This window comes from Haliotis rufescens, unplaced genomic scaffold (assembly GCF_023055435.1).
Source record: "Haliotis rufescens isolate VD_foot unplaced genomic scaffold, xgHalRufe1.0.p SCAF_5, whole genome shotgun sequence".
NCBI classification, from domain to species: domain Eukaryota; kingdom Metazoa; phylum Mollusca; class Gastropoda; order Lepetellida; family Haliotidae; genus Haliotis; species Haliotis rufescens.
In genome coordinates this window covers 40,981,328-40,996,684 of record NW_025964223.1, presented here as the reverse complement: position 1 = coordinate 40,996,684, position 15,357 = coordinate 40,981,328, and the positions used below count along the sequence as shown (strand labels likewise).

Here is a 15,357-nt window from a genome sequence, read left to right as displayed (position 1 = left end):
TCTTTCTTTATAATAAGTGGTATCGTTATTTTTGTGTGTCCACCTGTTTTTACGTTCATATTTCGAAAACAAATTTAAGCCAATTCTTAGAAAACGTCTGACGATATGAAGACATGATATCTTTGTCTGCATGATGCAACCAAGTCAGCGAGCCTGGCCACCCGATCCCGTTTGTCGCCCCTCGATAAGCATAGTTGCCTTTTACTGCAAGCACAGGTCTTCAGCAGCCAATGCTTACCGTAAAAGGCGCCTATGCTTGTCGTAAGAGGCAACTAACGGGATCGGGTGGTCAGACTCGCTGATTTGGATGAGACATGTCATCGTGTCCTAATTACGTGGATCAATGCTCATGATGTCAATCACTGAACTGTCTGGTCCAGACTCTATTATTTACAGATCGCCGTCATATAGCTGGAATATTGCTAAGTGCGGCGTTAAAAAAACAAACAAGGAAACTAGCTGTATAATGTACCCTTTGCTATTGCTAAACATCTGAGTCTGTAACAGTTTATGAATTACCTATTGCACACAATATGTGATGATAAATAATGTAGCTTAAGTCAACATGATCTGGCACCGCCACAGGGCACTCGGCTATTTACAGACCCCTGTGATGTACCAAGAATATTGCCAACTGTGGCTTCAATCAAATTCACTCACTCCAACATGGAGTATTATTCTTTTATTTGGGCCCATCAGTTTAATGAGGCAGCAAAACAATGGGTCGTGGACTACCACACCGTGAGGCATACACGGATAGGCCTGACATATGGGATTATAGGATAATATGCTACATAAGTTGTCCCCAGGTTCACAAACACAAACTAATTAACCGTATGAATATTTTCCGTAATCCAGTCAGAACCGCATGTAAATGAAAATATTTTCTGTACTCTGTTCTGCACCTTCCCAAAGCCCCAAGGAAGTCATAAGAGATAGTAGCTGCAACAAGAGAGTCAGTCTAGCCCTTGAGTATGCTCGCAACATACAGTTACGCCACATTAAACACACATGTATGCAGTCAACATCCCTGTTCGTGGGCCACCAGGGACGTTTTATGAAAGCATATGTGCTATCAATAGCTCCAAGCTACCTTGTGAGGTTTGTACATATTGTCACTGTGTTGGTTATGACATTTCGTTAATTGTGTTTGTTCAGTTTACCATTGTGTCTTTGTGATATGTGTATGACTATGGTGTTAGATGTTCCAGTATACCCGAATGATTCCTGGGGACACAATGACAGATTTAAGATGTCCCAGGAGAGTGATTACGTGGCAACAGGTTTGAAGTGTTCAGAAGTGAAGCTGTTTACATTGTCTGTGATTCAAGGTGCGGGACTTTCCGAGAGGGGACATGCTACATACAGAATAGGAACACAACCGTTTTACGACATGTATGCCTGAATAGAGTCGACCTGTTGTGTATCCACGGACATACAGAAAATTTGTAGTGTACTTCTGATGACTGACATTTAACAACTATGCATACTGAAAGAGTGTTTCTGGCTTGTGTGTATTTCTTATTGGCTGCACACGGTGAGTAAATAGGCAGATAGACTTTCCATTGCTTTGTGTACTTCAGTACGTGTACCAAGATTGTTCGTGTTGGCAACTACATTTTCATCAGAGTTCGATATGTTAAAAGTGTCACTCCCGGACGTGTTTGCTTACTAATCTTTGAGTGAAATCGAGAAATTGCGACAATGGTTGCCATTTGATCTTGGTACTTGTGATTTGTTGTGACTAAAAGTACACACATGCAAAACACAACAGCTTAAATGTTCAACTCCTTTGATGTCACTGAATGTAACAGCGCACTTGCATTTACACTTTCTAGTGTTGCTACACGATTTGTCAAGGAAACATAAGGTGGTATCAAACAGCATAAAGTTACGTGTATTTCAAAACAGTCTATCAGATATGGAAATTCGCATCAATAATTTTATTTACGCAAATACATTTTTTATATTTTTGATAGATTTGAGACCATTACTACAAAATTAATTCAATATCAGTCATGACATCACTTCTATAAAATGTCACGGGATTCGTTTGTATAATTTAATTGTCAGCAAAATACATAAATACACGTAATTTCTAGTGACAAATGGAATGCGATAATGAACGACTCAACAGTTACATAATGAAACATCCTGATTTCCTCAGTATTGTCTCATTTTCGACACACAATATTACATTGACAATTATAAATACATTCATGCACCTGTCACTTCCAGATCAATGTTGATTGCAGCATGTTTATTTTAATGTGGTACTTACCTGAGACTGACGTAAAACCCTTTCGAATATATTTAGCGAAGTATATTTGACAGTAAACGAGTTACCTTATATTCAAAGGTGACACCAGAACTGGGAACAGATGTAAAGAGGGGTTGTCGGGAACCTTCACAATACAGCTTCAGTGTTCTACTGGTGAACGGATACATGTCAAGCAAGAGGCGTTTGGGGATGGAGACGCCGCGACATGTCGTCTGAAATCAGCTGAGTCGTGTAGTAAGGTTCACACCAGCAGCCAGAATGGCCTGGTCGTCAACTGTAATGGGAAACAGTCATGCCGCGAAGCCATGTCCGCATCAACCCTTACCTGTAACGTCACAGATGCTGCTGCTGAAGTAAAGTACAACTGCATCAAAGGTGACACTACGTTTAGTTCTTACTTGACGCAATCAACTTGGGTTGTTTTCAGTAATATCACTTTCTGATTCAATTAAACCCACATACATGATTTTAGATATTAAACCCAATAATGATAAATGCATATGTGAATGTTCTGTACGTTCAAGAACCATGTTATTTTCCGTTTTCTATCAAAGGTTGATTTGGTCACAGCAGGTGTTTGCCGTTCATGTACAGTCGATGTGGTGGTACATGACATCTAACCTCTTTCTTTGCAATTCTTGTTATTGTCTGCTTATCGCACACTACATTCATTGAAGCATATATTTTCCTCTATGGTCGTTCCTGGAGTAGAACACACTAACATCCATACAAATCGCAATGATAGGATGGTTACAAAGTGTTGTTCTGTCTAACCAACTGTCATCCTACTCTACATCTTGGCACGTTGCTCGTGTTATCGTGCACTGGTTTGCCCTATCAAAATTCCATTATGTGCAGGATGTTGTATAGCTTTTCCCGATTATCGGATACAGTGCATTTATGCGCACACCATGCTTTGGCATAATGCAAAAAAATATTATTGTCAACATTGTTTACACATATATGTGTTAAATTTAGATTAAAATCAGAAATAAATACTGCTTGGCTCCATTAGTCTGATGCGACGAAGTGTAATTAAAGTTAGATAAATCATATTGCGTAAACGTATAACGACATATAAGGGTGATGACGTGCATTGTTGTTTTTGCAACCTCTAGTCTGAAGTCTGATTATATGTCACATTATAATAGGGACAAACAGGTGATCCAGTCGCATCCTAAGAACCTATCATCATTAGAATTGGTCTTCAGCAATTAAGCGGTGACTAACAGGATCAAGTGGCCAGGCTTACTGATCAGTGACTTGGTTGATTTTAGGCCATCGTATCTCAATTGCATTGTCCGATGCTCACGATGTAAATCATTGGATTGTCTGTCCCAGACTATTTGCCGTCATGTAGATGGAATATTGCTGATCTTTGGTGCGGCGTTAAACAACAAACAAACAAACAAACAAACAAACAAACATCTGATAATTTGTTAATTTTGCTGCGAGACACTGCAGGAATAATTTAAGACTAACATGGCATGCTAGCTTGTTAAAATGGCATTGCAACATGGTATGCTAGCTAGTTAATGTCATTGCAAGACTTACTGATGAGCCTTATGATGGACTAGCTCCATGGTCTCGTGGATGGAGTGTCTGCGTGGAGATCGGAACATGACAACATGTAACTGACATACAGAACACGCACATGTATTGCAAGACAGTAAACGGAACAAACAAGTGTATATTTTCTGTAGAGAATTAACACTTGTGTTATCAAGGATTCGCGGTTCATCGTATCATGCACCATGCGATAACTGTTACTGGTTATGCATGTCTGGATTGTATCGGATCGAAAACGTCGTCCGTGACTTCATATCTCGAGGTGAGCGTGTAGTTCCTTGAGGCTACCACCACGATTTCACAACTGATTGAGGCAAAAATGTAATTACATTTAAAACATCCATCGTGTCATGCTTTTAGGAGCTGAAAATTAAGTCACATGGGACAATATCGAACGTATCGTGATCAGCCACATATTTAATTGTGGCTTTGTGCATCTATTGTGTCGATTTTTTCGCATCATCACAATTCTAGTTTCATTATTATTATTATTATTATTATTATTATTATTATTATTAACCTGATGAAGTAGTAAGCTTTTACTCTGAAAAAGCATATGCTCCTCATGATAAAACAGTTGACATCCATAAATTCTCTTCCTTATCATTATTACTACTACTACTACTACTACTACTACTAGTAGTAGTAGTAGATAGTAGTGTACATAGTAGTGTCAATAGTATTTGTAGTAGTAGTAGAAAGTAGCAGCAGTAGTGGTAGTAGTAGTAGTAGTAGTAGTAGTAGTAGTAGTAGTAGTAGTAGTAGTAGCAGAACCGGTAGTAGTACCGGTATATAGACATCCTCATAACTGTGTTTAGTCTTACGAACGAAATATTGTTCGTTACAATATTCATTAATACATCTTGACATGTCAAGGTTACACCTGTATGAGTACGATATTTCGTTACCTATAAGGTGTTTAATTGCACCGACTTCTGTTTGTGATTTATGACATAACAAAACAGCAAGAGCGTACGAATACTGGACTGCTTTCATCTTTCACCACCATTGCCATCACTTATAGTATATGTTTTGTAATTAACACCCAATGGATACTGCAAACCGATTAAACGTCCTGACTAGGGCGTGACTAGACGCTCATGCCAACTGACTAGAACATGCCCTTATGCATCATGACCTTAGTGTGACCCTGGTAATAATGCTATACCATTTCCAGTGATTCATGAGTGATTGTTCTTGAGTTTCAGCTTCATTTCAGCCTTGATCAACCGTGCGTCAAAACAAAATCAAGAATACATGGGAGCAATTTGCTTGATGTGACCTGTTATGATACAATATGTCACTTATTTCAATCCCAACTTATAAGTTGTTCTACTTGTAATATGCATTGTGCATTCAGGTAGTATGGATATCTGTGGTTCAGTCAGCACAACACTGTCAGTAAACGGGTCGCTGTACCTCCATTCCCCGGGCTTCCCTAGCAGTGTCGGTGTGAACGGCAGCTGTGTTGTTAGGATCACAGAGCAGAATTTACGAGTAACATTGGTAGACGAGCGGATGAAGGCAGGGTTGCTTAATATCTCAGGTGACGGGAAACAACTCTGGACAAGCTTCAACTTGGACCAATACAACAGGGTGTTGCCGGGAACAGCTGCCGAAATAGTAATAGTCTATGACAACCATGATCAGAATGGGTCATATGTATGGATACGTGTAGATGGTATGTATGAGTGTATAAATCAATTTTATCTTTTGAAGTGTCTCCTTATATGATAACCATCAATTTATCAATAAATTTACAAATAGAGTCTGACGTCGGTCTTGACTTGAATTTTGCCACGCTTTCCGAGAAAACATGTAATTATTTCAATCTACCTTCAGTCAGTCCAGTGCCATCAATTTAATGGTAAAGTTCCTTTCATGAACCAATCTATCCTGACAATAAAACATACATAGTTTCTGATTTGTTCAATGTATTATATTGAAAAATACAATAGTGACATCCTCTCCAGAACTGCTGGTTCCATCAAAAGAAAAGTACAGTGTAGCCATAATGAAGAGAAACCATCTTTTAACAATTTTCCGTAATATACTAAGAAAATATGATGAATTCACTGGCATGCAGTAGGTTTCAACATATATTGTACTGTATTCACAGTTATTTGTAGGGTAACAAGTTCCTCAGTAAATAAATGACATGACCTACGACTCTATGGTCAGCTAGTTTCCCCCTGTGTCCAGAAGTCGCATCACTTATTTCAAATCAACATGGAACTCGGACCTAGAGACTGCTACACAAATTATTGTTCACAGCTTCAGGCCAAATGAACATAACTTCCAGGCGACAACCATTGGATGCATCAACCACCCCAGTACCCACGCCACAGGCGCCATCACGTTCACAAGGTACAACCACTGACCACTGCAGCAACAACAAGTACGCCTTTGACTTCTATGGGTGAGTGTCACCTGATGCCGATGTTTCAAAACCCTGGTCAACGGTGATCAGTTTGATTTTCATTATGTTTGTGTGGGTATGAGTATGAACATTTATGATGACACGCATTTGAGAAGACTAATGTGGCCGATGGCAACAGTGTTATTACCTTGAGGTTTTTTGTCTGTTTCTAATTACTAGAACATGTAATAGCTTACATAGACTGTCATGTAGAATACGTTAAAACATCATTACAGCACTACTCCAGAAGGTGTAATCAGAGAGCCTAACTGAATGAAATGACTTGTCCCATGTTTAATTAGTGACGAGAGCTGGACTTCTATCCCTATCTATTGTTCCTGTTTTGTAAGAGGTCGAAAAAATAGTTTCATTTGCTCTGTGTGTGTTTGTTTGAAGCACTATTATTGCAGCTATGCGATGGCGGTTTGTAAATGATCGAAACTGGACCAGACAATCCAGTGATTGTTATTTGTGAGCAACGATCCACGCCATCAGGGTACGTAGATACACAATCAACCAAGTCACCGAGCCTGACCACAACGATCCATTTGGTCGACTCTTAAGACCAGTGACGGTTTCTGGGAACCTCGTGTATTCTTTTCCGGAATCCCTACGACGGCTATGCATACTAACCACAGAGGAAATCACTCATTGTGTTTCATTTACCATACAGATTCACTAACTACGTCAATAGCCACAACGCTACGGATATCCAAAGGCATCACTAAACTGTCTGAAACAACTACCTATACTACTGCTCAGGGATCAACCGACACAATGACATCCCTTACTTCTACAGCCCTGTCATCAACACAAACAGGTATCTATATATACATGTGGGGCGGTCGGGTAGCCTAGTGGTTAAAGCGTTCGCTCGTCACGAAGACCCGGGTTCGTTTCCATACATGGGTACAATGTGTGAAGCCCATTTCTGGTGTCCCCCGCCGTGATATTGCTGTAATATTGCTAAAAGCGGCGTAAAACCATACTCACTCACTCACTCACTCACTCACTATATGTACATGTAATAACGACAACTAATGACATTGTTATACCAAATATTGAAATAGTTTCGTTTAAGAGTGTGCATGCACGTGTGTGTGTGTGTGTGTGTGTGTGTGTGTGTACACACGCGTGCTCGTGTGTTTGTAAGCCCAAGTTGTGCAATGAAGGCACAGACAAAAGCAGACATCTTCACGTTAAAGGCTTCATGTATCTCGTTTCAGACAATGGATGTATTGTTTTATCCTTAGCAGTGGTGTGTGGTATCATGGGTCTCATCATCGTGGCGCTCATCATATATATGTAAGTACATCACACTGTTTCATTTATACGTGTGATAGTATGGCACTTGGCTATGAAGTCAAAATGCAACCTTGTAAATATTATACAATGATCATATGCAAAACGTCTATTGCTGCAGCATGGTAAACAGGCTATCCAGGAACTCGCACGGTAATTCACCTGAGACTGAAACGTCAGTTCATTATGGTTTGCAGAGCATCCCTAATCGATCCCAGGGAGAAGATGACCTTATTCCCACCAGTGGCACCACCAACACATATTATGGCCTCAGCTATGATGTTGAAAGAAATATCTACAATGGAATACAACGTAATGCAAGTGAAGACGGTGACGAGCATAGCTACGGTCACATAAACAGCAGTGAAGGACCTTCGTATGTCAACTCGGTCAGTGGAGATGATCCATACATTAACGCCTAGAGACAACACACAAGCTAGTGTTTCAGATTGTTGCAGCATATACCATTATTCGCAGGTATAAGATCAGTCAGTTCGTATTTGCACTTATCAAGTATAACATGTAAAGTTTATTTTGTAAATTATGTCCCTATATCATCTTCCATATATACTCAAAGCCATTGAAAACGCAATTTAGTGTTCAGAAGGTGTGTATTTTATTACAGTGAAAGAAAACCAAATGAAACCAACGAAAATGACAAACACACCCATCACGTCCCAGAGGCTCAGAACGAATCTCGGGACCACCGAGGATCAATAGCGGACATGTCCACCATGTCCACTGACGTATGCCTGAAGTTACGAGGCATGAACTGAAAACTCGTTGTTTAATGTTCTGCCAGTGATGTTGTGGGGGTGAGTTGGTATGGTTTTACGCCGCTTTTAGCAATATTCCTGCGATATCATGACGGGGGACACCAGAAAAGGGCTTCACACATTGTACCCATGTTGGGAATCGAAGCTGGGTCTTCGGCGTGACGAGTGAACGCTTTAGCCACCAGGCTACCCGACCGACCCTGATGTTGTAGGGACTGTGTCAACTCTGGCACTGTCTGAGGCGGTTGGTGTTGAGTTCGAACCCTCCGTCAAAGCTCGTCCCACAAGTGTTCAGTTGGATTCATGTCAGGTGACATGGCAGGATGGTGTTCCTGGTCAGAAAGTCTCCCGTGAACCTTGTGGACGTGCATTGACATGCTGGAAGACACGCTGATGTAGGGCGCCATGTATTGTACCAAATTGATGGTACATCCCATACCATTGTACTGCCTCTTCCAAAGCGACATCTTTCCAAAACACAGCGGCGTTGACGGGTCCCAAAATTATCAAAAGGTACAAAAGGTTGAAACGATACCACAGTCGAGTTATCGTGAATGGATGGACGTTAACATGTCTGGCGACGAGCTCTCGAGTTGCCCCTTCTTGCAGCATTCCGATCGCTTGGTTCCTGCTGGCTTGGTCGAGTCTTGGCATATTGAACAAGTGACCGATGACCATTTTCGTGGGTGCTTTTAAAGAACCTGGGATCTAGCTTTTCACGTGCAGCATTATCCAGCAACAGTGATTGTGTTTCGGTGCAGTGTGCAGATTTGCGTTTTTTTCTTTCTGATTCATTGCTCTAAGGTGGTTCGAACCCGAATTGTCACAAGGGGACACATATCTCTCACAGAACTATCATGATGTTTAAAAAGGTTTGGGGCAATTGCTCTTTTTACAAGTACGCTCATCAAAAACTATTGTGTTTTCAATTTTTGTGGTAAATCCTCATTCCACCCCATTTTACAAAGTTTCGTTTATCACCTGATCAATCAGCTTGCTTGATAATTATATTTAGTTTACCTGCTTTGTTATGAATTATTATTATTCTAAGCTTTGAACATATCTGGTTATGCTTTTTCACATTCCTTTGAAATAAAATAGTCGTCTGTATATTCAGTGTTAGACTAACCGGTGTTTCTATAAAGGCGAACGTATACATATAAACTTTATTTTGGTAATTATTTCTCTAAAGTTTGAAATTGTGTTCCATATTTGTTCCATATTATACACATTTCAGTAAATCCTTATTCCATAACATTTCACAATATTTCATTTATCAACTGATCAATCAGCATGTTTGATAAATATATTTAGTTTTTCTGCTTTGTTATGAATTATTATTACTCTAAGCTTTGAACATATGTGGTTATGCGTTTTTCCATTCCTTCCGAAATAAAATATTCATATTCCAATAATTATCTTTGTTCATCATCCGATATTTTTTGGTTATAAATTCAACTACATGTCATAACGTTACACAGTTCATAGATAAGTCTGTAATAACTTTATGCAAATCTTACATTTCTTTCACTTGGAACAGATATGTCTCACACGAAACATAACGGTACAAGTCACAATAGGGAATTGTAACGGACATGAATTTAATCACTGATATTTTAGAAAAATAGGATAGAATAAATGGGAGAGTATGCGTTTTGTACATTTAAAAATCTGTACATGTAACGAACGTAGGTTGTCCAACATAGACGTTTAGAATATATATGAGAATCATCAAAATAATGTTAAAAAGACATTATTTAAATGTTTGGGATCTTAGCCATGGTTAGAAGGTAGGGCCACTCGGACCCCGCGTCTCAACGATTGTCACCGGGTGTTCGTGGTCTTAACTGTATCCATGCTGACTGGGAAAACTAACTACATAATTCACACAGTTGCGTTAATCTTGTTAATGATTTGTGACCAAATATGTAACTTGTTATTTACGAAATATAGACTTCTAAATTAATACCAGGTGGCGACAAGCACAATATAAAAACAATATATATATTTCCTGCAGTCACGTTTACACTGACATGTAAATACATTGCCCACATTTTCCTGGTATGATAGCATACTATGCATACTACTATGCATGCGATCATGCCATCTGTTGCGAACTTTCTCTCTGTGTAGTGTCATGTTTTTCCTGTTAATGTCACAATGTGTTTAATGGCAATGTTGCATAACATATCGAAAATTGAGCAACACTAGTCAGAAAGTAAGAATTATCCTGTTCGATTTATGTTGTATACTTGGACACGATACCATCGCAGTAAAACAAATTTAAAAAGACTACAGTCATATATTTACGGAAATCATGAAAATGTAACTTAACATGATTAAGCATTGCCTGCAATGTGCAAAACACTCCCTTTCGAAATAAAAAAATCAATTTCCATTGAAACATCTTTGTTCATCATCAAGTATTTTTGTTGTTGTTATCAATTCGACTACAGATCGTAATGTTAGACAGGTCTTAGATAGGTATATTTAAAGTATACGTAAACGTTTACTTTCACATGAAACCGATTATGTCGATGATGATTCAATGTTTATTTTTGTCTGTCATCTAATATGATGAGAGAAGAAAATGACATAAAACGTGTGTTACCGGCAGGGGTCTGCACCCACAGGCTCAAATAGACATGGAAATATAAGCGACATTTCCATAATCCATTGTATATATAATAATCGCGTGTTTGTAAATCATTATTAATTAGTAATGGTGAGAGGTTAAGACGGTAAGGCCACTCGGATCCCGCGTCTCGGGGTCTAACCTATGTAAACGCTAAGACATCGCGTCCTCGTGGACTTAACTGTATTCATGCCGATGAGGGAAACTATCTACATCATTCACACAGTTGAGTCAATGCTATTAATGATAAGTAACTTGATATGAAATAAAGAATGCTAAATTGGTGACAGATATGGTGTTCAAGAGCAAATGAGCAAACATATGTAGACAATTAATTATGACACAAAGAATACTTTTCTTCAAGAATACATTGATATGTAAATGCATGGCCAACATTTTCCTGGTATGATAGTTCTGTGACAATTGGTACTCTTAATACATCATGCAGTATGTTGCGAACGTTGTGTTATGTCATGCTTTTGCCAGCAAATGTCCTAATGTGTTCTATTGCAATATTGCCCTGAATACCTTCAATCCAGCAACACTTGTCAGAAAGTCAACATTGTCTTGTTCCACTTGTTATACATACTTACACGCGGTACCATCGCAGTCAAACAAATTTGGAACACACTGTCATATTTTTACGGAAATCTAGGAAATTAAACTTAGCAATATTAAAGATTGTTTACAATGGACAAAAGGGTCATGTCACCACAATAACCTATGTCTGAACCCATGTATACATCACAACTGCTGAAAGCTGTCACACGCATTTCTCATACACTGAAAATGGTTTCTTATATTGCCTACAATTGAGGAGACCATGTTTGTATATATTTGTAGTTTACCTTTTTCAGATAACAATATCTGAACTGACGGTGTCTATTCTTTGAATACCTTGGCCGCCACCAATACCAATTCAAGCTACCAATCCTACTGCATGATGTATATGGTAGTGTAAAAGAATTCTACATTGTATTCCGCGCGGTTGTGTACTTACGTTTACTTTCAAGTCAGGAAAAATAACTTTACAAAGCTAAACTGTGGAATAATTCATTAAATATATCTCTCACATATTAGATATACCACACATTATTCTATGGGATTACAGCAAGACAGAGGAGCCGTTTGATAGTGGTAAAGGGAATTGTCAATGGACAGCGTTCTACCGTTTTTGCGTCGTCATGGCCCAGGCATTACCTTTCAATATGACAACGCCCGGCCTCATATTGCTCGACTGGTTCAGGATTCTCTTCAATCTGGCCCGCTCGCTCCCCTGATCTCTCACCAATAAAGTGAGTGAGTGAGTTAAAGCTTTACGTCACATCGGCAATATTTCAGCCATATCGTGATGACTCACAAATCGAGCACATGTGGGATGAGATGGATCGGCGCCTTCGACGCCAACCACGTGTTCCACAGATACTCCAGGAACTTTGAAACATGCTCCAGCAGATATGGACAGATATCCCACAGGACGCCTGGTCCATTCCATGAGACGAAGATGTGTTGCTTGCATCGCAACCAGTAGTAGACACACACGCTATTGATTTGTAAATTGACATTTTGGCCTATTCAAGTTTTTTATGAAATCACGCATTTTCTGAAGTCAGTATGGCAAATTAAACCATTTGAACACTTACAGGAGTCTTTTATCTGTTGCAAACCGAAATTGAAATTTGCATTAAATCTTATTCAATGTCACAGGAACTGTTGTTCTTCAGTATATGTGCCCGTTGTGACAATTTTGAATGAACAATATCAAGGTCAGACATTTAAACTGCTTGAACATCCGAACACAAGGCTGGTATCAAGCACTATTGCAAACATTTGATGTATCGTAAAAACTGTGTCGAAATATATAACTTCCGAAACTTCCACAGTTTTTCGTCAATATGTTCAGTAAGCCTAACGATCACTCACATCAGAAAGTCATAGTTCTTATGTTTTCCGGTCATCATCGGTCTTATATTACTCTCCCACTGAAGATGATTTATGATATGTTTTATTCATCAGTCCCAAAACAAACACACACCAATCCTCGAGTTATTAGATTATTGTTACGCGCTTAACATAATGTCACAGTGACACATATGGGAAGCTATCTCCATTTTACAATACAGGCGTGAGTCAATATGTGAGTCAATTCATATATTGCCTTTATAACATTGTTATTACTAATTATAACCTATTATCAAATGCCCACATATACAGGCACACACGTCTATAAGCAGTTCAACACTGGTAATTGAAAGTTCCATACATTCTGCCTCATTTGAAGTACCATAATCTGCTCATGGTGGATGTTAAAAAAACACTCTTCACAGTTGTAAGTAATGTAACATTTCGATGTATACAATGTATGCACAACCATCCAGCATGAAAATCAGTTCACTCGCAGTACCAACCCCACACCACCCACGCACACATATACACATGCTACCCCTACCTCTGCTCACACACCACCACCACCCTCCTCACATCCCCAACCCCCAGCCGATTGTTAGCTATCAGAATGCTAATATCCACCATACTTTGCAAAATAACCCTTGTTGAACCGGAATAAAAAAACAAGCACAAGGAAGTCCCCGCTGTATAGCAAGAGAAGACCTGGCCGACGAGAAAAGGATAGTGTGCTATATATATATATAGTTACATGTACGCTACATTAAACATACATGTTTACAGTCATTTTACTTCCCTGTTCGTTGATGGCAATGTCGGTGAAAGCAGTCCATTATTCGTAGGTACGTGTTGTTTTGTTATGCCATGTCATGTCATGTCAGAAGTTGAGTTTACTCATGCATATTTGCTATCAGCAATTCTGAGCTACCTGGTGAGGTTTTTGTGTTCGTATTTACACATTGAAGATGTATCAGGAGTGATTACGTGCTGACATGAACCTTCCAAAGTTGTAGACAGTGCCTGTGATTCAGTTGCGAATGTGTGGGACATTCCTACAGGCGACTTGCTACATACTGAGCACAACAGTTTAACGACATGTAATGCCTGAATAGAGTCGGCGTGTTGTGTATCCACGGACATACAAAAAGGACGTAGTGTGCTCCTGAGAACTGAGATTTAACAGCTATGCATGCTGAAAGAGCACTTGTGCTTTGCGTGTATTTTCTATTGGCTGTTCACGGTGAGTAAAAGACAGATATACGTTCATTTGGTTTGTTTACTTGAGTATGGGTTGCATTGTTCATTTTGGCAACTACGATGTATATTTTCATCAGATCATAAAAGTGGCAGTCCTGTTCGTTTGTTTATGAATCGTAGAATAAGACCCAGAAATTGCGACAGCGGTTGCGATATGATCTTGGTACCTGTGATTTGACGTGACTGAAAGTACAAGTATACAACAATACAAAACCTCAAATGTTCAACCCTCTTGATGTCACTGAATGTAACAGCGCACTAGCATTTACATTTACCAGTGTTGCTGCACTATGTAACTAGGAAACAGAAAGAGGTATCAAACAGCATGTATATACTAGTACTTCAAACGATGTATTAGATGTGGAGATAGAGTCAATACTTTATTTGCGCAAATGCGATCCTTGGATTCCTGATAGGTTATATATTTTCGAGATCATTACAATTTTCTACGGGATAATGTAATAGGCAATATCAGACTTAGAAATGTCAGTCATGCATCACTTATGTAAAGTACAACGGGAATCGTTTACTGATTTACTAAGCATAATACATAACTAATTTAATAAACCACTCAACAGCTGCATATTGTGTATTCCCATAATATGATTTCTCATTAATGTTTTATTTGATAATTACATGATTACAGCTTTTGTACACGGCAGTTACCTGCGACTGTAGTAAAAACGTTTAGATCTTATTTAGCGAAGTATATTTGAACGAGTTATAATGCTTTCAAAGGTGACACTAGAACTGGGAACAGATGTATAGAGGAGTTGTCGAGAAGCTTTACAGTACAGCTAAACTGTTCTGCCGGTGAACGGATACATGTCGAGCAAGAGGCGTATGGGGATGGAGACGCCGCGACATGTCGTCTGAAATCAGCAGAGTCCTGTGCTAGGCTTCACACCAGTAACCAAAATGGACTGATCGTCAACTGTAATGGGAAACAGTCATGCCATGAAATCTTGACCGCAACACCCAAAACAAACTGTAACTTTACAGATGCTGCAGCTGAAGTAAAGTACACCTGTGTCAAAGGTGAGACGTAAATTTAGTATCTGGCCAAACTGACACAATCAACATGGTTTGCTTTTGATAATGACTTACTGATTCAATAAAAATCCCATGTATGATTGTAGATATTAAACCTAGTAGTCATAGATGCATATGTGAATTTTAGAAGAAAACAAAATGATACGTTCATGAAAAAAGG

The 15,357-nt window shown here is 39.1% G+C and overlaps 1 protein-coding gene across 2 annotated transcripts in view; it reads left to right on the top strand.

Moving 5' to 3' along the window:
* The window catches only part of LOC124110311, a 34,831-nt gene that overhangs the window by 13,150 nt on the left and 6,324 nt on the right, over positions 1-15,357 (top strand). The window contains exons 1-2 of one of the 2 annotated variants that reach the window (XM_048384626.1): positions 6,231-6,269; positions 6,943-7,089. The exons of the other annotated variant lie outside the window; for it this stretch is intronic. Coding sequence (XP_048240583.1) covers positions 6,266-6,269; positions 6,943-7,089 — 151 coding nt within the window. The 5' untranslated portion in view covers positions 6,231-6,265. Of the gene's footprint in view, positions 1-6,230; positions 6,270-6,942; positions 7,090-15,357 lie in introns of those variants that run through there. 2 annotated transcript variants of the gene reach the window in all.